This window comes from Pogonomyrmex barbatus, unplaced genomic scaffold, assembly GCF_055798465.1.
Source record: "Pogonomyrmex barbatus isolate J1 unplaced genomic scaffold, ASM5579846v1 scaffold8, whole genome shotgun sequence".
In the NCBI taxonomy this organism is placed as follows: domain Eukaryota; kingdom Metazoa; phylum Arthropoda; class Insecta; order Hymenoptera; family Formicidae; genus Pogonomyrmex; species Pogonomyrmex barbatus.
The window spans coordinates 5,455,837-5,481,368 of record NW_028297182.1 but is presented as its reverse complement, the minus strand read 5'-3'; the positions used below and the strand labels follow the sequence as shown (position 1 = coordinate 5,481,368).

The window sequence follows — 25,532 nt, the reverse complement described above, 5'->3', positions numbered from 1 at the left end:
AGTGGGGTCAAGCTGCGAGAGCGGCTCCACGCCGTCGTGACGATGGCCATCGTCAGAGCGTCGTGACGTCGCAGCCGTGCCTGGCGATGCGCACCAGCAGGTGTGTGTAGCTCCGTCAAGCTGCCTTGGTGGGTACCGCGACTCCGGAGACGACGAGGCTCCGTTCGAGGCCGCTGCCAGACAGACTTCCGCGTTCAGTGGAACCGCAGGCCTATTCGAAATAATTCATAAATAACAGCTTGACTCGATGTATTTTTATTTTACTGTGCAAAGTTTTTTTTAAACATCTTTAAAGAGAACAGGTTTTGTATTTATAAGTGTAAGTATTGATACCTTTTTCTTATTGTAAAAATAAAAAATATTTTTAAATATTTTTATTAATACCAAAAGTAAATATTTATTGATTTTAAATTGATATAAATTGATATAAGTAATTTAAAAATTGATCAAATAATTATCAAATAAAGAAGTATCAAATAATTATATTAAAAAAAAGTAGAGATATTATTGTGCTACGATAAACTTAATAAATTTAAGTAACGAATCGTATGTGTTATTTAATTAATTTATTATGGCATTTATAACGTCAATAAAATTAGTAGAACGTACCTTCAGTTCGCTGAAGATCTCTGTGAAGAATCCGGGCTCGCTGTTGATTCGCAGCATCTCGGAGCTAAGTCGATTGACGATCAGGAGACATCGGTCCCAGAACTTGTCCTTGCTGTCCTCGACGAGGAACGGCTTCAACGGGTAACTGATCTCATTACCCATGTAACTATAGCTCAGGTAAAGACACGTCAGTACTGTCGCCTGGAGCTCTTTCTCGGACGCCTCGTCTCCATCGACGAGTTCTTTCACCAGCATATACACGAAAACTACATTGGCAGGGTTTATAAAGGGCACATCCTGGCAAACAAAGGGAAATAAATGTGTAATTAAAATTTTGCATATTCATATTTTAGTGACGCAGATTTAATATAATACATAATATTATTTATTTTAAACACATTTACTTTTTATGGATCATTTTATATTAATGACGTTTAGCGAAATCGTTCAAATTGTTCAGAAATATTCTATTTGCAAATATTCTATTTATCTGGCTTCTCATAAAACAAACATATATCTATACACATATATTGTGTAAAATATGACTCATATCTAAAGCACATCATTTTGTAATATAAATATCAGCTGTGTATCTCGGACAACAATAAGTGATAAAAATAAAGTTCGTGACAATTCGCAATTACGGAAATAAAAAGAAATTTTTTTTTTTCATTAGATGACCACTAAGTATTTATTTAAGTCTGTACTTTAATATTGTTCAAACTGACATAATTTCGAGACAACTCGAGTTTAATTTTTAATATGTGATATCACAAATATCATTACATTATTGATGATATAAGCTACATTTTTTACGTTTGTTCTTAATTGCTGTGCTACATAGCATCACATACACGTTGAACATTTCCCTATGGACTTTAGGGACACACATCTTTTCTTGTATGCATACACATGCGTATGCATACACATGTGTGTCAGTATAAATATATGTAGGCATATATATCGGACGCAAGCGCTTTGGATACAAATATAGTCACACAGATGTTAATTAGTGCGGATACACATATAAGAAGAATATGTCATATAAATAGAGGGTCTATTTATACTTGATAAGACCTCCAATAGCCATGAAACGTGTGCAATTAAGTACATCTATGTATACAACTACAATATTAATTTACATATAAATAATCCGCACTAATTTAAATCATACATATATTATTTATATATATATATATATATATATATATATATATATATATATATATATACACTTTATAAAGATTTATGCATTTTTATACAATAAAAGAAAAATAATTTTTTTGATATTGCTACTATATCAGATAATAGGATTTTTAAATGAATATATTGCAATTTCTTAATAATTGTTAATAATAATGAATAAAATTTTATATAACAAATTGAAAACTATTTATCTATTATCGTAAAAATCTGTCAAAAATCATTAATCAGTTTCACAATTTAATAAGTGTAAATAATAATTTATTTATTAAATACATGCGTTATATTACAGACAGTATTATAAATAAAGTCCATAGTGATATGCTTTAATGCGGGGGAATGCACATCGAGTCGACCTGGTTTTTAAAATATAATCAATACAAAATGTTAGCTTGGTTAATAAAATAGATTATTACGAGTAAATCATTTTCGTTTCATAAACAGATACATTTTACGGCCAGATTAAGGCAATTTAATTTTAATCGTTTTTTACTAAAATCGGCCAGCTACAGCTTTGTACCGTGTGCATAACCACTCGTAGAACAACCCGTTTTCGCTTTCAGGGGAAAAGTGCACGCTATGCGTCATGATCTCAAGGGAGAAGCGGGAGCATCGGTTCGCGCTAAGACGGAGCGAGTCGCATTAGCGCGCATGGATGCATCGGCTCACGGTGCAGGAGGAGCGTAGGTGCATCGATTCGCGTGAGAGGTATAGTGCACGGCCGTCGGTGGTGCGACGCGGCCGTCGTACATGTGGGTGCACCGGTGACCCGGGGAGGATCGATGCCCTCGATACGTTTTCCCCGTCGATCGGTAAGCTCGCTCTGCCGCTGTTTTTATTGTTCGCGCCGCACAGTCGGTCGCCCCGTTCCTCGTTAGCCGTGTCTCTCGGCTTAATGCACATTACGCCGCGCGCACTCACGTTTGCAATTTGTTCACACGCCAGAATGCGTTTCCCTCCCCCCGCCCTCCCCCCTGTCTCCCCTCCCCCCCCCCTTGGGCTCCCGCCGCTGCCGTATGACGCTGGCGGGCCGACGACACGCTTCTCGGCGACGGCGACACGCCCTCGTGCCAGCGCCGAAGAATAATCGGAACAGTGGACAATGCGGCGGAAAAAGAAAAAGAGATGCGCGCGGTCTCGCGTGAACGTGCGAAAAATTTTTCCAAAAAATCCTCCCGCGCGAAAATCGAAATCCGACTCGCGCGTTCGAGAAATCGCTCTTACGAAAAGATAGAGATACTCCTCTCACATAGATGCGATCGCTTATCGCATATGGAATTCCTATTTTATACTTTGTTGTATTATGATTCAAATCGGTTGTTTCGCCAAGTTTTTAAAGATTCGATGCTTAAAGCAAAGGATTTAGATCGGTGCGGTATAAATAATAATAGATTATGCAATCTTTCAATTTGTTTCCTATTCAATATTGAATACAAGCAATTTGTGCGATCTGTTATTGTTGTAATAAATATCTTACGAACTGTCGAGAAATAAACAAATAATTATTCACAAATAATTTATTAAAATCTATTTAAGTTGCAGTTTTTCTTATAACGGAAGTATAATGTTTTAAATGATCAATCTTTTGCTTTATTGCAGAATTTCTTGTATTTTTTTAATTTAAGTCAATAATGCTTTTTTTTTAACATCTAGCAACTGTTCTGAATATTAGAAATTTTTAAAAGGGTATATCTAGAAAAGTTAATGACTGACGTGTTTTAGCGAACCTACTATCGATAATATTGCAAATAGGGCATTGCGGTAATCAGATCGCGTGACGCTATTGAAAAAATTATTCATGATGATGTCTATCGATGGAAATACGTTTTTATGTCTACTCGCGAAGTAAGCCTAGAAACTTAACTACTTTCGTGTGTGCGAAACTGGTATTCACAAAATTACATAAGACCATCCAAAATATTTGCACTTTATTAAAAAAAAATGTCTTAAGATTTTTATTTTCATTCATTTAGAATTTTCTTTAAATCCAATTTTTTTAGCTTTTCTTACTGCGAAAAAAATCAACAATAAATCGATCAAAATTATTGTTGATTGTTCGTAAAAAGAAAGAATATGGGAAACTATGGGAATAATTTAAAAGTAGCGTTTTAGCTTGTTTGCCGTTATTATTTCGCAAAGAGTAAACTGCGTGCAGAGCTTTGTAGCTTTTGTTGTCCTATGTACGACTCATTAGGGTTTCCACGTGCTTTCGCTCGTGGAGAGGTGACCCCTCTCGATCAGGTAGAACGCCGTTCAAGAGTCTCTCGAGGGTCGGAGGATGCGGTGCAGCAGAATTAGCGGTGCCAATATACCAGGCGAGGACGTACATATATATCTTCAGGTCGGTCGATATATTCGCCAGGGGTGAGCGGCCTGCTCTATCACCGAACGAACTCGGCGCGTTATTCGAGTCGCTTTAACGTAGAACTCGAACCTTTTAATTAAATTTTCAAGACTGTGGATAACGATTCTCGGAATAGGACGCGAGTGCGCTACCTGGACCAATTAGCGGCTGTAGTCGGCGTGCATGCGAAACGCTCTCAACCGCGGCGACAATCTGACGCTTAGCCGGCTTAGATGATGTCCTAGATGGAACTTCGCGAGAACCCAGATCCACGTGAATTACACACCTCCGAGTTGTGTGCTCACGTAATTGAATTATGCAAATTAATGAAATACATACGCGCGCGAACGCGATCAGTCCGCGTGCCGTCGACTGATATCCGCTTTCGGTCGATCCTCAGGGGTGGTTTGGCTGGATTGGAGGTCAAACCGTTTCCACAATTATATCGACAGTTTCAGTTTCGTCCTGATCATCGTGTGTTTATCGAAGATAATTAATTAGGTGACAAATATACAACGCGACGCGCGATACACGTGCATTTCCGTACGGAAAACGTGACAGGAACGGAATTTTCAATCATGTATGGTTTCTTTTTAACCAGATCTTCAACAACGCGGCACGATTTGATCTTGTTTAACGTCCAGGTGAAAGGTGAATCGTCTAGGACAATAGTTTATAAGTTGTTTTCGCGTGTTACGACATTTTGATGGGGCTAAACGATAATGGAATGACGTAGAAAGTCAATATTTCACTTACAGTTTATTATAGTTGAAATTGCGATAATGGATGATGTACGGGTCACGAGAAATTATTTGCCAGCAAAATAAATCCATTTTTAAATATCTCATTAACCCCGTTTATAAATGTCTCTTAAATATCTTTATGTATTATTATTTAAAAGACCTAAATTAAGTATTGGTAGTATGAAATATATTTTTAATATAAATAGAAAATAAGATATAATAAAATATAATTTCCAAATGTGATATTTAAATTCTTTTCAATAAATAGAAAATAAAATAAGGAAAAACTTTCAATACATAGAAGATAAAAATATTACAATAGGAGATATATAATTTAATATAATTTGATATGATATCATATTAAAATTTTTTTTTTTAATATTTGAACAATAATTTATACATTAAAGTAATTAAAATATTAGAAAGCTAATAGAAATATTATTAATTGTTCCTTTTGTTTGAAAATATTTTATAAAACTTTTTAAGGAAAACAACTTTTATATATATATATATATATATATATATATATATATATAAAATCAAAGATGTTATCAAAGAATATCAGTCATATCATATCACCAAAATTCTATCAATAGAGACACATGCAGTAAATACATAAAGTAAATGATGTCTACTTAGAAGTTTAGTTTAGATCATATCTAAATTTAGAAAATATTTACTTTCCTTTTAGTTCCAATAAAAATGGTCAAGATATTTTTGATGATACGATAATAACCCTAAGGTGATCAAATAGACAAACTTTTTCTCATATACGTACATACATGCATACGTGTCTAATACTTCCTCTATACGTGCATTAATACACATACATACATACGTACACATATATACGTTCGATTTTATAAAACACATTAATCGTATAAGCTGCTATATCCGTCTTCTTTTTGTATATTTAATCACGCTTCGTTACTGTCTCTACATGTGCTCATCGCACCGTGATTTCTAGACACACGTTTAAAGTATAATCTCGGGATGAACTACGTACATATACTTGAAGAATTAAATTTAAACACGTGTAAAATAGATTGCAGTTGTTAATGTTTTTTCAACATCGAGTGTTCTGTAAAAATCAAAATGCACAAAACAGCAATCTCAAAAAGCAAACAAAGCATTCTCTTACATAATGCAAAACTTAGTTTGAATAATAAATCAAATTGAATTAAATAGAAGCCAATAAAGAGCCAATAGAATTATTCGAACATAATAAAAATATACTTAATAAAAATATACTCAATGAATTCTTTTGTTCTGAATCATCAAAGTATCCTTCATGTAAATGCTTATTTTATCGCAATTTATATATATATATATATATATATATATATATATATATATAAAATAAGCAATATGTTAACAATATGCCGGCAGACTGCCAGCAGATTCAGAACATAATCAACTGAGATCTACATCTACATTCGGCTTAGGTTCTGCCGATAAAATTTGTAGAACATATCCAGACAAGAGATTAACAACATGTTACGTCAAATTCTGCTCGGTTTCTGTCACCAATCTGACATAGAATATTAGATTTTGTCATATTTCTAACAGTAGTCGACATCATCAAATATTACAGACCCTGTTTGAAATTTGCTGTCTTCTTGCCATAAGAAATTAATAGCATATTTTGTTCAAAATCTGTATCTGCAGCCTTGGTTAAATATATTTGTGCATTATTTCATATATTATTACACACCGAATTAAAAATAAAAATTTATGAGCGCTTAAAGAAGATATATTATAGTAAAATGCGTTGAAAAATTAGGTAGAATATATGTGTTTGACTTGATTCAGTCGCATATTGCAAATTGTGAGTTATGAGATATTATTAATCTTGTCAATTAATGTTCTCAGAAATAAAATGATGAAAATAGATAAAGACCGGAGTTTTGACTTAATTCTAAAAAAACTAGTAGAAAAATCATTATTATTAGACTGCTGCTATAATGTGTGTGCGTCACAAATATTTATATTTTATTTTTTAATATCACTCCTTTTACCCTTCTATATATTTCATATTAATGCCAATTCAGAAGCACCACTTGAGAAACTACTTGTCTTTATAAATTTGCTTACGTCTAATCGTAACGCGATAAAAATACCCTCCGCTAGGAGCTGACGTCCGAGAAGAGAAAGTATCCCCTCATCGTAATTAAAATCAAGGGGGTGAATGTCCCTTCTATGAACAGCATTTTTTCGCATATCCCTATGGGGTGATTTTGCGACGTTGCCATGACTCGTGTGCAACATTTGTCGTGCACGTGACCCTTCATCCCCTGTGCGGTTTTCTCCCTTAATGTGCATTGCTGCACATCTCTTTCCTGCAACGTTTTCTCGTATCTCGTCAACTGAATCCTTATTAGCTCATTATCGCGAATTTGTCACAGCGGAGGATAAAATATAAGTTTATCAACTTTAACCTTTCCACATGCGTGGCAGTATTTATTATACACTTTTGAATAAGTTGTAATACCATTAATGACGTAAAAAGTGTGTGCAATACAATTAATGACGTAAAATATGCAATTTTATATTAATACAATAATAATACTATTAATAATAGTATTTAAATACAAAACGAAAAGTGTGCATTGTGTATATAAACAATTCTAATCATTTTGAAAACTTAATATTTATTTTTAATTACAAAAAAATAACTATTTAAAAATTTACAAAAATTATTTGTTTTAATATGACAATTAGGTGAACTTTATAACATTTTACCTTGAGATAGGTATTGTAATAAATATAAATAATATATTATAAAGAGGTTCGAGATAAGTGAACTTATTCCAGTGATAAATTCAAATTAATCAAAAGGGTGCAGTTCGAGAAATCTAAAGATCTGAAGATCGGTCTGTTTCGATAGCTGTTGCTACAGGGGATGAATTGACAATAAAAACCGCGTATGTATATTTATCTACACGGATGCACCCTCAAGGATTAAACACATGCACGTGCACGCACGAATGGCTGCTTTTTGTTATCTGCAACTGTAGCTCTGTGCATACTTGTGATGCATTGTATTCATAGAAATGTTCAGTGTATTGATTTTTACACATACTTGACGCGAATTCACATACACGTAATTTTGTTTAATTGTGTTTTAAGAAAACAAATAATTATATATATATATATATATATATATATATATATATATATATAAATTATAAAATTATATAATTATATATATATATATAAAATTTATATATACTATTTATATATAATAATATAATTTATATATATATTTATATATTTCCTGCAAAAATTTATGATATATATATATATATCATAAATTTTTGCAGGAAATTGCTTATATATATAAAATATCGAACTCTTCATATAATTTTTTGCTACTAAAAAAAGATAAAATAATTTTTTAAGTAAAAATTTATTATAAATTTATTTCATATCTTTAAAATTTATTATAATTTATTTCATATCTTTATTATAAATCTTATGTTCTGAAAACGTATATAATATAATATTATATTTTATTCAAAAAATATAAAAATGCAAATATATTTTTATTCATAATAATTTAGTATTGAGTTTCGTATGTGTATATATGAATTTTAATGTATATAATTAAATGTAAGATTATCTTTAGTAATTAAGAAAACGTGAAAATGTTAAGATCGTTTTGTAAATTACATTGAAGGCAAGAAATAAATAATTAATTGTTTCATTAATCCTTAATCGTTTCTGTGACATTTGACTGACAATTTATCTAATGTACATTTTATCGATATTTTTATATTTATAGTAATAATAATTATTTCAAAAGCGTTCTGCAAAGTTTTCACAGAAAAATAGACTGTTTTTTATCATTCTAATTGATTAAATAAATGGAAATGTGTATATCTAATTTGATATCGATGAAAAACATATATTTTCATAGAATTATTTTTAAATATTCCGTTAATTATTTTACTATATAAAAGTATCTCATCTTCCAGAAAAAAGACTTGAAAAACTCTAGACACAGAAAACACAGAAAAATATGATTCTCGATAAAAATGAACACACAATCAGGCAGAAAAAGACAATCTCGATCATTAGTGGACCATTTTCTGGGCATCGAGATAATAATTCGAACTCTTTCAGATATTGGATGCGAGACCGCCGTTATCACGTTCGCCCTTGCAGCGATTCTATGTGTGAATTTATCGACATGAGAAATCGATGTCGGTGGTCGCAGGGACGTTATAGGGAGCGTGTCCACGCAAAGACACTTTATTATGGACCGTTTTCGACGCCTCCCTGCAAAGTGAATTGAACACGCGAATGTTGCGATACGTTGCAAATTGTCGCAAATGACAAAATACGCTGCATAAATTCTCGAAAATAACTACGGAGCAAAATCCGTGCCGTGGGTCGTGGAAGTAACATTTACGTTTCTCTCAATCTGAAGGCTTGTAAACTGTATGGATTTTGCAAAAAAAGAGAGAGAAAGAACAAATATATGTTTTTTTTCTTATTTTAATATTATGCTATATATGTATGTGCAACAAGATACACAAAAGAATATTAAGATTGTCAAATATCTTAATTGTCAAATATCTTAAATAAGATAAGGACAAATTTATTATATCTTTTGTACTTGGACATCCAACGACTATTATTGAAATGATTTTGATTGAAAATTTTTAGAGGCAGATGTAAAGATTAGATTTGAAGTGAAACCTCGAGCCACGTGTTCGCTGTGCTCATTCGAACATTAACGAATCTAATTATTAGAAATTCTTCAAAGATACGTTAATCCAAGAATAAACGTGTCGGTCGATGCCGACACGCGCAACTGTTCGCAACAATTGGAACGTCACTCACGATGAAAAAAGTCCCACCCACCGGCCGGAGACGGAGAAAATCGCCCATCGCAGTGGACTGGAATTATTATTGGCGCACTTCGCGCTATTTTCCATGAAACTTCCCGAGCACTGCGGCTCGCTGAAGGTTGCACGATACGCCAATCGATAGCGACTTTCGTCATAACGTAAAAAATAAAAAAATTGTTGCCGATTTGATCGACAGATAATTGACCCTTTCGTGCATGGCGTAGCGGCGCACACGCGTTTTAAGCTGTCCGTATCGCGGTAACACACGTCGGGGGACTTTTTCATATATTTATTTTTGTCACTTTGCATGTCTGAACCGGTCATTTTTACATTTTCAACCCGCACAAGCTAATTCTTTTACAATACGATTAAAAAAAATTTAATTACCTTACCCACTAAAACAATTGCGTTGAATTTTATAACACACACACACACACACACACACATTCACCAAAAATGTTTAGACTAAATTTTATTTACTAAAAAAAGCACTCCCAATAATAAATCATTAAAGGCCTTTGTGATATTTTTAAAAAAATTTTGTCTTTTGCAATACATGAGAATATGCACGGTGCACGCTTCTTTGTAGCAACAAATTCAATTAAAGCAATTATCATAAAACAACTTGATTGATCAAATTAAAAAAAAATGTAGGAATGTTTCACTCGTATCATTTGTTGGGAAAAATGCGATTTGTGGAAAAAAAAAAAAAAAAATTAATCTGGCATGCGAATGATACAATACGTGAAGACACAAAGTGGATAAACAACAACGCAGATTTTTGCATTGTATTATTAATAGTTTCATCGTATTTTTAAGTCAGCGGCCATCTACGTCAGTTGACTATCGGAGTGAAATATTTTTAGTTTGATCGATAGCTTCTACGCGCGGAGAAGGTGAGTCTTATAGGGGCCGTACAATTTGCATAGGTCGCAATCGCGCACGGTAGTCCCATTAGCATAAACATTAAATTCATAATCGAATCAAGAACCGGCACCGACTGTAACCATAAGCAAAACATTCTTGATTGATCGTTATTCGTTTCTTATGGAAGAGGTATAACAGTCAATTTTGTCGAAAGCGATCAAATCCGCCATATCCATATCCGTCAAAATAGAAAAGAAATAAAAAAAGGAGGCTTTGCTGAGAGCAAATTCTGGTATAATTCAGTTACACCGAAGATAAACGTAAAAGATTTAAAGTCACGGTTATATTTTATTTCGCAAAAAGAGAAAAATATTGGAAGTGGTTTTACTCTTCAAATAAATTTCCAATTTAATATAAATTTAGAAAAAAAATTGACTGCGTTATAAAACCTTATTCCTCAAGAAAAAATATATTTTATTTAGCAACGTGATATTCTTCAAAGATGATACAGATATACTAAGATACACCTAATTTTCAGAAATTTTATTTTGCTTATTCGTTTTCTTTAACGCTTCTTTAACTCTGCAGAAAAAAATATTATGTATAAACATAACGCATTATTGCAATTTACTCTTCCTATATTACTCTTTCCTATTGTGATGTAAATATAAGTGAACTCGCATAATTTATATACGACTCATCCAGATGGAAACATCCGGCTTTGACCTATGAAAAGTTTGTTTAATTCCCTTTCTAACATATTGCGACTAGCGTATCCTGAGTGACTTTTATTATGCGTATTCCCATGGGACACTGCATGCATCCCGAAGGATCCAGTATGAACGAAGCTCTGCTCCTGCATGACACGTGTGGACTATCATCCCGCTTGTAATGACAGTCCCTTTAGGGAATCAAAATCTTTTAATGCGTCGAAAACAAACATCCGTATTTTTTATTTGGATCACAATTCCAATTTCAAAATATCACCGATCATTACGAGTCAGTATTAAACAGCCGTATTGCTTTGCGTAGCCTTATATAATATATTAGCCTTATATTAATGATCCTTTTTTTTGTTTAGATATATGCATACTTGCTGCTCAACGACCATCGATTTTGTGTATGCATATATCGACGTTAAACATAGCAGTTTAATCAGCAAGAGTTAATTACCCCGTGCTGCTGGTGCATCTTAATTACCCAATTATTACGAGAGCGAAATAACCGCGGGAGTAATATATTAATTATAAGATCGAACCAGTATCCGTGAATGATTATATTATATTTCACGAAGTACATTAACTACCTTAAAAAGATAAAAAAGTGTTTATTATCAAGCAGAGATATTTTATAGGACTATTTCAAGTATTTTAAAAAATTCATTCTTGAAACAGTCATTAAACATTTTATATATTCTCTTTTCCTTATTTTCCATTAAATATCCTTAAAAGAAATACGTGTTATTTGACTTCCCGAATGAAAGTGTAAAAAAATTTTGATGTAACAATATATCCTTTTCCAATCTTAATATATATTCAAATTAATATAAATATTTATATTATAATTTTTAATTAAAAACATGTACATATAATAATTTTAAGAAGCTTTCTGTCGAACTCACCTGCCAGCCTTGAAGCAAAAGATTTCTGTCAACAGTTCTGAGCCACATGACAGCGTCGCCGGCCTGGAAGTCCCTTAAGCGGGTGCATTTCTTGTGCAGGAAGACGCCGAGGCACTTGAGCAATTCTGAGGTGGAGGCCTGGATGACAGTTTTCCTTGGTCCAGGGGGCAGGGGTTTCTGCACCAACTTCTCACACGTCGGATTGTGCGTAGTATGATTGTTGTTCGACGCCGGTGCTTTTGTCTAAAAATAATATTAAAAGAAATAATATTAAAAGAAAGTCATCTTTTAATAAATAATTCTTTTAATATTATTAACGTAATAACTTTTAAATTTTATACGTAATTCTTAAATTTTACATAACTCTTTAAATTTTATTGTATTATATTTTATTATGACCAATATTTATATTTAAATTAACATGTACAAACTTATTTTATATTAATCGCGTAATTATTGTCTGATAATTTAATATATGTAATATGCAATAATTTCTCGCAAAATTCATTTAGCAATAATAATAATTTTAATAAAATAATCTAATAGACTAAAAAATTTATTTATGTATTTTTTTCTGTTGTTAAATATGCAATTCACAAATCATAGAAATTGATGATTAAATAAATAAATTGAAAAGGTGAAAATAATCACGGTTTTTGAAAAACAAATTATTAATAAACTTCATGAAGAAAGAAACAGCTCGTGCCATGCGAAAAGAGACATAAAACGATCAATATGCTTTCGATTGTGTCTGAGGGGTCAAAGCACGTTGTATTGCCAGGCTTTACACTATAAATCTCCCTTTCGTTAGTAGTCTCTAGACTTCTCTGAATAAGATGTGTCATTCTTTATATTTATTTCGTTGTTATTCTGTTTGATAATATTTATGATTTTTTAATAATTTATGTTAAGAAAATAAATATAAAATCATCGAATACATAAATTATTGTAAGAAATATATATATATATATATTTCCATGAAAAAAAATTAATTAATTTTGCATTTGCAAAGAAATTTTACATTTTTTTTAATTAAAAAATATTATATATATATATATATATAAAAAATGTAAAATTTCTTTGCAAATGCAAAATTAATTAATTTTTTTTCATGGAAAGATATAATGTTATTATTTTTAATAAACCAATATTACATTATTAGTATAAATAAGAAATTCACATGTATTTCTAAGTGGATTTTTGCTACGAAGGAATGCAATTTGATTGAATTTACAGTATGCATATTAATGTATAATATGAAAATATAATTTGTTAAAACATAATTGTCTTCATTCGTTCATTTTACGACTTTTGTATATACACTTTTCTATATTAAATACGTCATTATAAAAATCATAAAATAGAAAGAATCTATCAAAGAAAAAGAATAAAAGTTCTTTTATTCTACTCACCTGTGGCGTTTGTATATTCTTATTTTTATCAACGATAGGTATATTATCGAGCGGTTGCCTGAAGGCAATGTTCTTGTTCTTGTTGTCGAGCTTCTTCTTGTTGTTGTTGGTCGTGCTGAACCGCTTCCACGACAGAGCGTTTATGAACAGCGAGTGCTTTTTCAGATTCTTCTCCAGGGCGTTCTTTTCCGAGATAATTCTTGCATTATCATTGTTGTTCAGATTAATATTATTGTTTTGTAGCGAGTTGTTGTTGGTTGGCGGATGATTCGTGGGTGGCGCCGGCGCCACAGTGGCAACGCTGCTCTTGTTCTCGCGATTTTTCGCATTGTTCAATTGTTCGTAATTAAAGTTGTTCAACGTAAAATCAGCGGGATGTTGATGTCCCGTTGGCGGATAAACAGAACCGCGACGGTCCCGCGGACTAAACGACAATACCGTCCCCATGGTACTGGCGCTTCGTTCCAGATGTTGCGGTTGTGGTTGCTGCTGCTGCTGCGCCTGTTGTTGTTGTTGTTGTTGTTGTTGTTGTTGCGGTTGCTGACTCGTCGGTTGAGCCTGTTCCCTGCCGTTCTGCGCCGGATGAGTTGGATTCTGACTTGGTTGACGACTCACGTTCGGATGTGGGTGTTGAGCCTCTCGTCCTGGACTAGTCGGATGACCGGGATTTTGCGTCGGCTGGCCGGCGGGATTCTGACCTTGTTGAGCGGGACTCGGATGGCCCGGGTTACCGGGATTGTGGCCCGGATTGCCTGGATTGTTTCCCGGATTGCCCGGGTTGTTTCCCGGATTACCCGGGTTGTGTCCCGGGTTACCTGAATTGTGTCCTGGATTGCCCGGGTTGTGTCCCGGATTGCCCGGATTGTGGCCGGGATTGCCCGGGTTGTGATTGGGATTGCCCGGATTGTGACCGGGATTGCCCGTATTGTGGCCGGGATTGCCCGGATTATGTGTTTGATTACCGGGGTTGCGACCAGGATTGTGGCCGGGATTATCCGGATTGTGGGGCGAATGACCCGGGTTGTAATGCCCGGGATTTTGGGACTGGTGTCCCGGATTGTGGGTCAGGTGACCCGGATTCTGGTGATGTTGGGACGTAACGGGCGGTGGTCTCGGCGGACTCGGTGTAACACGCTGCGGCGGGGGTGCTCGAGGAATCGAGGACTCCCTCGAGGGTCCCGTCAGCGAGGTCGCATCCTCTGGCTCGATGGCCTCCTCCACGACGGGACCCACCACCTCGCTCAACCGACCTCCCAGCCTGCTGATTTCTACCTTCGACTTGAAGGACACTACTTTTCCTTCCTCTCGCGACGTTGGGCTCCGATTTACTTCCTGTTTCTCTGCCAAATTTCTTCTTTTTTTATTAAACTACGCGAAATTTCGCGATAGCACTCCCTCCGCGGCGGAGAGCGTTATAGATAATATGGCGGTCGTTGACGATGATCGATAAGCGGAGAGGAAGAGAGAATAAAATATATTCCAAGTATAGATACACAAATAATATGGCTTTTCCACTTAATGTAGGTCCGCAGCCACTGTACCTTTCGTATCGCTGAAGATGATACGCGGCAAGATGTCGTCGATGCGCGCAAAAGATGTCGGCCGTTGAGCAAAATGGCGAGCGATCGATGCTTTACCGCCCTCCGCCTCTCGGAGGGAGGATGAGCCAGGTGAACGAAAACACTGGATTGACGCACCGAGCTACTCTATTCGATATACTCTGGCTTTGTTTTTCACGTGTCGTATCTGCTCGCTTTCATAGACAGCAGCACTCCGACACTCTTGGAGCACTTTTGATGCACTTTCGATGCACTCTCTCGAACGCAGTTGGATCAACGCGTGTTCGTGATCCAAAAGTACCGATTTTTTTTTTAACTCTTTGATTATTGATTATCATCAATAATCGATATTTCTCTTCGTTGATACCAGCTCTCTTGATTTCTTTTATACGTCTCTCCAATTTTTGAGAGCCCGCGTTTTATCGCAGCCACAAATGATGACTCAAAGCTGTGCTGTTAGAATACTCCGAGTGGACTCACGTACGTATGGATGACTTTCACGGCAGACTTTGCGAATGTTGCAAACAACAACACAACGCGCACGCTTCTCCGGGAACGTTGTGAGAACGACTGAGTAATCCGTTGGCAGACAAACTATTTCTCTCCGTCGCGTGGCGAGTTTCGCTGACAGTCTGCTGCGCTCGTCGTCGGCGACGTCGACGTCGCCGCCGTCGTCCTCGTCGTCGTCGGTCGGCCGTGCGTCCACCACCTACGTCTACGGCCAACCAAGACGTAGCACGCCCCGTTACTGTTATCGGTGCGCGCGCAGTGGTTCGATAAACGCGGAACGTCGATGGTCGGGGGTGGAAACGGACGGAGAGTGCTCACGAAGGAGAAAGAGAGAGGAACGACAGGAGAGAGAAGAAGCGTGGAAGGGTGCGCTACAAGAGCGAGTTCGAGAAAGAGAGAGATGACGAGAGCATGGGGATGCGTCGCGAAGGTGAGACGGCGGACGGAGACGGAGAAGGAACGAAAGAGACGGGAGGAGACGCGAGACGCGGGGGATGAGAGGGTGGTGGACGTGATCGAGAAGGGCAAGAAGGAAGGGTAGTTCGCGTGTAACGTGGGCACGACTGTGTGTATACGCCCAAACTTTTCTCCGACATAACTCACCCCGGGGAAACCCAGGGGAGGACAGGTCGAGACTGCTCTCTTGAGTAGACCGCGGAAATGCCGCTGGAGCCGCGCCACTGCCGTAGATATTTTTCAGGAGGGTCTCACCGACGGCTCGTAAACGTAGGTCGAGATTTTCTGTGGAGGAGCACGCGAGAAAATGAATGAAAGTGGGACGCGCGCGCGATGCAAATAAGCACAACCCGAACCGCGGGTAAATATTGTAACTCGCTGAAGCTCGTGCACGGAACGAAATGAATATCTTTTCTGTAAAGTCACATGGGAATTTAGTACTTGTGGATTTAGTACCAACGGTAATGGAACATTTGGAGGCCATAAGGATGCCAAGATGAGCTCGCGCACGGAATGCTTCTCCCAAGAAATTGCTGATCGGATTATATTCTTGATTTTTTAATCTCTCTCTCTCTCTCTCTCTCTCTCTCTCTCTCTCTCTCTCTCTGTCTTTCTTTGTTCTACACACACACGCACACACATATATTTCTAGATTTTTACAAAATAAAATCTTAATAAAAATTATTGTATCGCTATGCATTGTTTTTATGTTTAACTTAGAATAGCAAAATATTATTTTTTATTTTTGATTAGAAAGATTTATATTTCGATTGGGAAAGATTCGATAAAAAATAAATAATCTGTTTATTTTTTATCTATTTATTTTTATAAATATTTAAATTGATTTTGTGATTTTCCTCTGTTTCTACAAGAAATATATTACATAAAGAAGTTTTTATAATAAATAGATAACACAAGAACAATACACATAAAATCCAAAAAATAGTAAAAAATTTTTTTGTAATCGATAATAATATACACTGACAATAATTTATTAGTTTTCCATGTAATATTATTATGTTTCTTCGAAACTTGTGCGGTGTGCACTTAAATCGAAAATATAATTATAAAGATAATTAAACAATTAAAACAAAATTTAATATAAAAAAAAGTTTCAAGGTCACTTCAACGGTTTTTGTATAAAATATGTAAATGTCGATATAAAATCTGTCCTCGATAAACTATTTATAATGTATCGGAATTCATATTGTGAAGAAAATTTCATCCGAGCTATTGTATAAATACATAAGTATTTGAATAATCCTGAGTAAACACAGGAAAAAAACATTTAAAAGAAAGCAAAGTAGAAAATAATCCTACGGTCACACGATTTTTCCACTGTTATCCATGTAACTTCAAAGATATTGACTCGCGGATCGTCCATTTTATGCTATTCAACGGACCGTTATAAATTTTATTCGGGACAGTTAGATAAGTGAAGGCCGAATAATGCATCTTGGAGTTAGGGCAATGCAGGTCGAGTCTCCGGAGGAGGAGGAGGAGGAGGAGGAGGAGGAGGAGGAGGAGGAGGAGAAGGAGGAGGAGAAGGAGGAGGAGGAGGAGGAGGAGGAGGAGGAGGAGGAGGAGGAGGAGGAGGAGGAGGAGGAGGAGGAGGAGGAGGAGGAGGAGGAGGAGGAGGAGGAGGAGGAGGAGGAGGAGGAGGAGGAGGAGGAGGAGGAGGAGGAGGAGGAGGAGGAGGAGGAGGAGGAGGAGGAGGAGGAGGAGGAGGAGGAGGAGGAGGAGGAGGAGGAGGAGGAGGAGGAGGAGGAGGAGGAGGAGGAGGAGGAGGAGGAGGAGGAGGAGGAGGAGGAGGAGGAGGAGGAGGAGGAGGAGGAGGAGGAGGAGGAGGAGGAGGAGGAGGAGGAGGAGGAGGAGGAGGAGGAGGAGGAGGAGGAGGAGGAGGAGGAGGAGGAGGAGGAGGAGGAGGAGGAGGAGGAGGAGGAGGAGGAGGAGGAGGAGGAGGAGGAGGAGGAGGAGGAGGAGGAGGAGGAGGAGGAGGAGGAGGAGGAGGAGGAGGAGGAGGAGGAGGAGGAGGAGGAGGAGGAGGAGGAGGAGGAGGAGGAGGAGGAGGAGGAGGAGGAGGAGGAGGAGGAGGAGGAGGAGGAGGAGGAGGAGGAGGAGGAGGAGGAGGAGGAGGAGGAGGAGGAGGAGGAGGAGGAGGAGGAGGAGGAGGAGGAGGAGGAGGAGGAGGAGGAGGAGGAGGAGGAGGAGGGGAGAGGTGGGGTGGAGGTGAGGGGGGGGTAGAAATTTCACGTAACCTGCTTTTTCTTGGGAGCTGGAACAAGGTCAGCGTAGCGCAGCTTCGAAGGGCGATGAATATGGGGTGGCGAGGCGGACGGGCAGGCGGGCAGGCGGGCAGGTGGAAATGCGCACGTGTGCATAGGCCTGAGGACACCACTCGTGGACGCACCAACTCGGACGCGTACGCGCGAGCGACAGGCGCGACGACTTTGCCGCGCAGCGAGGTAGCGCGTAATAATGTCCCATTGTGTGTGTCGTCGCGCACGTGAATATCCGAGACCGTTGGGGAAGGTCGTGTTTCTCCGCCGTTTCCCGCTCACCGCGCGTGAATAAGCGCAGATCGGAAATTAATTCCTATTACCATTCCGCGAACACGAGGATTCAACACCGCGACGATTTTTTTTTCCCCTCTTCCCAGAGATCTTCAAATTGTCCGCGTACATTTTTGAGACGATGTCTTATTTTTATTTAATAAAATATCTTAAAAAGTTCAGTCTTTTAGAAAAAAATGAAAATTGATAATGAAGATATGATATGGTAAATGGTAAATAGTGAATAGTAAATTTAATTTAATTCATTAATTTTCACAAATGCGTTTTAATAAGATTTCTCAAGCGAGATACGTAATAGTCGAAATGACAGTTATATAGAAATTAGATTGAGATTTCCTTACAGGAACGTGTATGCTTTCTCAATTTAGTGGCGATCAATAACGAGGATTCATTATGGAAGGTCCATTTCTGACCGTCCAAGAAGAAGATGGCGTAGATGGGTGGTAAATATTTATTAAAAGATGAATCTTGGAGCATAAGGAATTATAAATTATGATCGCATATCGATTTAAAGTATTTTTAGATTTAAAAGCGTTTCGGAAAAATTATTTTCTCTCGCTTTGAGTAATAGAATCGTTACTAGTAAATGTTTGTATGCTTTATCGTTTAACATACTATTTGCAACATTTAGATGCATTTAGCTTTGTATACAGATATATTATTGATAACTGAATGTTTAATCTAAACAAGAAGAAAAAATAATTTAAAGATTTATATTAGGTTAGCATATTTTATCAAATCGTATCATTTTCATACATTTGGTAATATAATTCTATTGGTATTTAATCGATTTACAGTTACCGTATAAATATAGCTCGGAGTATTACTCGAGTATTACATCACCATAGATATTGAAATACGCGAAATGTTTTGTATATTAAATTCCATCAAGAATCAGCACCACGCCAAGAATTGCGACCTGCATATAGAGCTGCATTAATCTGAAACACGGCGAAAACACGAATAGCCTAGAAAGAGATAAAAAATTACGAGAAATCTCCTTCCCTTGGAGTTAAGAAAATAGATTTCTATGAGAAGAGGAAACTCACCCTTGAGATCTCTCGGCTTTAAGGGATTTCCCAAGTCACATGACCCAAAATGGATCCTGGGTAATATTCCATTCCTGATTTGTGGAATCACGACGAATTCAGATTGTATGCATCCTATTAATGCATTCTAAGTAGGATTTTGGATATAATACGTTAATCCTAACACATGCGAAACAACAATTCCGATAAACAATTTAAATTATTTATTTCCTTCTGTATTGATTCGACATCTAAATGAAAAGAGAATGTATATCGAGGCAAAATTCTAAATGTAACAGGAAATAGAAGTGTTTTATGAAAATAATGTTTAAAAATGTACTATTTACATGAGTAAGCTATAGAAAAGTGGTTAATTAATCAAGAATTATATCATATTTTTTTTAGAATTATCGAAAAAAATATTTTCTTCAGGATATTGTGTTAACTGTGTATTATAGTAGTAGTAAAATCTATGTACGATCGGACATGATACAACTCAATTATATAAGCAGAATATATAATTCTCTAAAAAGAATTACATGTACATTTTTATACACACATACATTACTTTAAATGTAAAAAGTTCATATATATGATAAGATGTAAAAAAGATTTTATAAAACATGTATTAAAACTAACGAACCGATTGCTTCGATGCATCCCAGCACTGTCTCGAAGTGGCAAGGCTTATCACGAAGTAAATAAAATTTTTATATTTTATAATATAATTACAAAGATAATTACAAAGAACATATCAAAATATATGTACAGTGTATCTTATTGTTTCGAATTACAGTTGTTTTTTTTTTTACAGATTTAATGGAAATTTTTTACACTAATAAAAATGCGATACGGCTCGATAAACAAAAGTAAAGCAATCAATAAGATTTCAAATGACCTACTTGTATTTACCTTAATGTTCGCAATTTTTTATAATTAATCGACCGTGCGGCAGCGATCTCGTTAACCCTCCTTCGTCCAAGGTGTCTGGATGAACGCAGTCGTGAAAAAAGGCATGTAACGTGTAAAATCGGCGGCGGACGTCGCTCCGGAGCGGATAATGGAGCGTGACGAACCTCTGATTGCCGCTCTGAGGAGAGAACGCTCGCCATTGGACGCTGATAAAAAAGTAGCAGGTGTCAGCCGACGACGGCGGTCGTTGTAAAAGCGAGCTAAAAATATAATGTTCACTCGCGCCGCGTTGGCGTAAAATCGCGGCTCGTTCACGCGGCGTGTCCATCGATGTGACCCCGATATGTAGTCGCGATGTTCGTCGACTCTGAAAAAAAAAAGAGCGCATCGCCTTTTGTTGTCCTTTGTTGATAAAATCGCAATAGACGGCGCGAGACAGTCGACGTGAGTAGACATTATTTTTCAAAGATTGGATGTGTGGCTGATGCGTCGTAAGAACGTCTAGTAATGTTTAAATAAATGAAAAATAAAGTGAATATAAAAAATATATATAAATTATTACTTATTATATATTAAAAGATTGTTATATATTATAATATGCTAATTTTGTTATATATAAATATGTTGAAATTATAAAATTAGTATAAGTCAAGCTTTGGATTTGTGATGATTTTATTCTAAGAAGTATCTGCCTTTTTTTTGTTACTTGGATTTGCAATTATAGTTTCTTAATCTTTCAAAGATATTACAAAGAAAAACATTATATATAATGTCTTATAGAAACATAATATATATATATATATATATATATATATATATATATTAACGTTATATAAAATAAACGTTATATAAAATAAATATTAACTGATATTATTGCAGCAGAACCGTTTCCATTTTTAATAGCTCAGAAGAATTGGGTTTCTTATAAAAAAAACAACAAGATCTTTGCGGATATGAATAACGTATAAAGTACGTATAGAAACACGATAGTGAGAAATATAAGTGGGTGGTGAGACACTCGGAGCGTGAAATGTTTCCCTTTGGATTATCAGCTCTGGAGAGTTAACTGAACTGTGAAAGATAATGGAAATTTTACTTGTTTTAAATATTTATGTGTAAGGCGGTTTTGTCTTTGATACCAAATTGTTGCACGTGCAAATTTCTTCAATATTTACAAAAAATATTCTTATAGAAAAATCCTTCTCATTCAAATATAAAAAGGTTAAGTATACAGATATAGAAAATATATTAAAGTAAAATAACTATAAAATATTTAATATAATTATCTTTCTAAAAAAAAATAATAATAAAATATTATTTTAATGTTAATATATTATTGAATGTTATACTATAAAATACGATATGCAGCAAGAGAGATATAATCGCTTTAATTTAGTATTTATTAGATACTAAATAATAAAATAATATAAGAATAGATTTTTATAGGCGTTAGAAACAACTGACAAAGACAACTGCAACGTTACATCTGACAAGTAATGACGTGGATGGAGACTCTACAGACAGCATACGAAGGACGTCATCCCCTTTAGAAGGGCTGCAGACAGACAAACCCTCTAGGCTCCCCTTTCCCCACCTACTGTCGTCCCATCGCCATAGCAACCCCGTGCATTCAGCAGCTAACTTAACCAACCGATCTACCCCACGTCTCGTCGCTGGAATATCTTTGTGTGGAACAGAGCTTTTCCACTCTCTCTTCTTTATATTTTAATTCAGGCCGCAACGTCAGCCTTCAAGGATTCAGCGGTCAATTGGTGTGAAAGTTCCATCAGACGTTTCACAACGAGGTCAAAATACTTTTTTTTTTTATGTTTCTAGAGAATCTTCCATAATCGCCGCTTCACAGACCGTTGTCAATCGGTATTTAAGTTTCGCGAAGTTTTTCAAATAGAGATTACAGAAGATTGGTGTTAATCATCAGTGAAAGTATCTCGAGAGCTTTCAATATAATTTTATGGGCGCATTATCCGAGTCAACTCCAAGCAAATTCCAAATCCAAGCGAATTTCTACGAATAATATATACAGAAATTTAAAACTTCTTAAGCGTCAAATTTTTGATTCCGTTAAAGGGGGAAATTATTCTTGAAAAATAATAATTTACAAAAATATTAGTCCACATCTTTCTATTAAAGATAAAATTTATATATTACATAAAGTAAAAATGTTGATGTTTTCACTTACGTAATTATATGATTTGTTACCTTCTAAATAAAAAAATTATTCTATAAATGTCACTATCCGATCCTGCTTTAAGATCCTGGTTCAGGATCTTAAAATGTCCATATTGAGTTATTTCTTCGGCAAGAAAGAAACGCAATTTCTGGAAAGGACGATGCTTCCATGCACAATGGAATGAAGTGTATTAGTACTCATTGCAGTAGTCGCGATCCGTAAACTCGTCAGACAGTTCAACGAGCCGAATGATCATCGCGGTCGTTCCCGAAATCATTCCGTATTTTTTCCGTTGTCTCGACTGTGTCGAATTTCGCGTATCACGAAGAAGAATTCACTCGCGACGATTTGGCCGCTTAGATTCACGACATCTCCATCCATTTATCATCGGTAATACGTCACAGCCGAGTCGCGGGTGGTCCCGGCGATTCTACTTGGAGAAACTTGAATAAAAGCCCGATTGAAAAATCGACGAGACCATAAGTCTTGTCGTCTTGTCGCCGGGGAAAAGGAGTTTTCCCATAGAGAATGAGAATACTTTCGGTGCTCGGTACCTTCGCGGTTTTAATTGCCGGTCAGGATACGAACACCGTGGTGTTCCCCTTTGTTTCCGGAAATGGCTCGTCTTTGGAGATGGGAGGTAAAATCGAGCTTCAATCGGATATGACGCGAGCAGTTCTTGCGACTCTCGCACCGTCGCAGCCGCAGCCGCAACCGCAGCCGCAGCCGCAGCCGCAGCCGCAACCACAGCCGCAGCTGCAGCCGATGCTGCCCTCGGATTACTTTTTCCCTGGTAAAGATTTTTCTATTTTAGTTACTCTAAGAGAGAAAGACAGCGTCGTTTGATCACTTATCCTTTGTGCGCGACTATAATGAAGCTGAACGTGTCGCGCTTCGATTGTTACATTAACATCTCTCAAAGAAATCATTTTGAAATTGGAATCGTTGCGCGTACTGAGAGGAGAAAATAATATACATTAAAGCGTAAAACTTGTTTGCAGCTTCTTGGAAAATTAGCCCTCGAAAAAAGTAAATGCTGTATAATGCATAATTATATAAAAAAAAATTAAATAATTAATTATTGAAAAAACTAGAAATAATATATATTTAAATAGAAAATTAAATTAATAAATTAAATAAAATATACATTATATATATATATATATATATATATATATATATATATAAACATGTTTTAGTGCCTAAACGAACGTTTCTGCATCACAGAAGTGAAAACGTGCCGTATGGATATGAATATCCCAATGTTGGGTATCCAGTAGCACACTCAATAGAACACTCCATTGTCCCTTCGTCGAAACAGCTTGTAATAGTCAGTTTCATCGGTCTCTTATTGCTTTTGGCAATTATACAAAATACGCTTAGTGCTATTAAGCGGAAAGATGCAATAATGGATCTATTATCGTCCAGGCAAAAGCGGGACGTTTATGCTACCCATGATTTTCATTCTGTGGTACGTTATTTTTCACGTTTTTAAGTTAAGGGGATGTTTAAATAATAATTTTCCTAATCAAAATTACGTAATATTTAAACTCATAAAAAATTAATAAATTAAATAGAAATTTGTTTTCAAAGTTTCTTTAAATTTCTGATATTCTCTTATTAATTTTTATATTGTAAAGTTTATCAATACAAGAAAATCTTATCAATTCAAAAATAAATTTGAGAACTTACAAATGCCAAGTTTTTATTACTCGTCTCAATTCAGTCGCAAATATAGCTGGGCAAATTTGCTGGAGACTTGGAAGCTTACTTATCGTGATGAAACATTCCGTTTCTGCTGGCTGAACGAAATTGCTAGAATAAATCATGAAAAATTTCCAAACTTCGCAGTCAAAATTTTTGTATGCTGGCGGTAGATTAAGATTTTCCACGAATTTTTCAGACGCCGGAGGAAGAAGAGATTCTAAATAGCGATGCTAGAGTACGGTGTATACAGAGGACAATATGTCTTGAAAATCGCAAACTCTTTAGAGATCTGGGTGCACCGGGTAAGATGCTGGCGAAGCATTTAACGTAAGTATTTTCGCTATTATTATTTTTTTAGCAGCGCTCTTTTTAATATCCCGATTAACCGTTTAAAGAAAAAATAAATAACGGAAAGATTTAATCGTATAATTTCTTTTGACAGAAACAGTTAAAAGAAAAACTTTAATTGAATTTATATTGAATTTTAATGAAATTTACATTAATATGTAATAACTTGCATTAAAATTTACAAATTAACGTTGTGACTTTTTCGCAGGAAAAATATAGAGAAATCATTCAAATTAGTCACAGGTTGGGATCGTCTTGTGAAAGATGCAGGTGCAGCAGGAATTCGAGGTGAAAACTGTGATGTCCTTTACAGAGATTGCGAGATTCCTGTACCTAGGAAAATAACAAATAACATCCTGAGAAATATAAAAAAACCGTGATAATCTTAATTCAAATCGTTAATATCAAAAGTTATAATTCACTATTCATACATATTTGTTTTTTGTACAAATATTTGTTTTATAACAATTAAATTATGTAATATATCTGTTTAAAATCTAGATAAAAAAATAATTAATATCTTAAAATTGATATTTGTTTCCAGCAACAGGAATGTAAAGTGGCTAATTAACTGATAAATAAATAGACTGGAA

General features: G+C 35.8%; 2 protein-coding genes and 1 long non-coding RNA gene across 6 annotated transcripts; 2 read left to right on the top strand and 1 right to left on the bottom strand.

Moving 5' to 3' along the window:
• Positions 1–71: 71 nt before the first annotated feature.
• On the bottom strand, positions 72–15,937 carry Cdk5alpha (Cdk5 activator-like protein). The gene is made up of 4 exons (XM_011639581.3): positions 13,656–15,937; positions 12,244–12,486; positions 610–906; positions 72–211 (listed from the first exon to the last, which is right to left on the bottom strand). Exons 1-4 carry the CDS (start codon positions 14,100–14,102, stop codon positions 116–118), a joined length of 1,083 nt encoding a protein of 360 aa, XP_011637883.1. The 5' UTR covers positions 14,103–15,937; the 3' UTR covers positions 72–115.
• Positions 15,938–16,018: 81 nt separating this feature from the next.
• Positions 16,019–20,736, top strand: LOC105427716 (uncharacterized). 4 transcript variants are annotated; one of them, XR_016141072.1, is made up of 4 exons: positions 16,019–16,154; positions 19,097–19,196; positions 19,551–20,478; positions 20,596–20,736. It is a non-coding gene; the product is annotated as an uncharacterized LOC105427716 (long non-coding RNA). The 4 variants fall into 4 exon arrangements; XR_016141071.1 differs by having other exon boundaries at positions 16,134–16,450; XR_967918.3 differs by lacking the exon at positions 16,019–16,154 and adding an exon at positions 18,353–18,965.
• Positions 20,737–21,576: 840 nt separating this feature from the next.
• On the top strand, positions 21,577–25,518 carry LOC105427717 (uncharacterized). The gene is made up of 4 exons (XM_011639584.3): positions 21,577–23,677; positions 24,084–24,355; positions 24,788–24,918; positions 25,148–25,518. Exons 1-4 carry the CDS (start codon positions 23,413–23,415, stop codon positions 25,317–25,319), a joined length of 840 nt encoding a protein of 279 aa, XP_011637886.1. The 5' UTR covers positions 21,577–23,412; the 3' UTR covers positions 25,320–25,518.
• Positions 25,519–25,532: the final 14 nt, after the last annotated feature.

Excerpts from the sequence above, each read along its gene's own strand:
- Cdk5alpha (XM_011639581.3), bottom strand. The coding sequence starts at position 14,102 with ATGGGGACGGTATTGTCGTTTAGTCCGCGGGACCGTCGCGGTTCTGTT. Across the intron at positions 12,487-13,655 it reads AGAATATACAAACGCCACAG|ACAAAAGCACCGGCGTCGAA; the intron begins GTGAGTAGAATA and ends TATTATTTTTAG. Across the intron at positions 212-609 it reads AGATCTTCAGCGAACTGAAG|GCCTGCGGTTCCACTGAACG; the intron begins GTACGTTCTACT and ends TATTTCGAATAG.
- LOC105427717 (XM_011639584.3), top strand. The coding sequence starts at position 23,413 with ATGAGAATACTTTCGGTGCTCGGTACCTTCGCGGTTTTAATTGCCGGT. Across the intron at positions 24,356-24,787 it reads CCCATGATTTTCATTCTGTG|ACGCCGGAGGAAGAAGAGAT; the intron begins GTACGTTATTTT and ends CGAATTTTTCAG. Across the intron at positions 24,919-25,147 it reads ATGCTGGCGAAGCATTTAAC|GAAAAATATAGAGAAATCAT; the intron begins GTAAGTATTTTC and ends ACTTTTTCGCAG.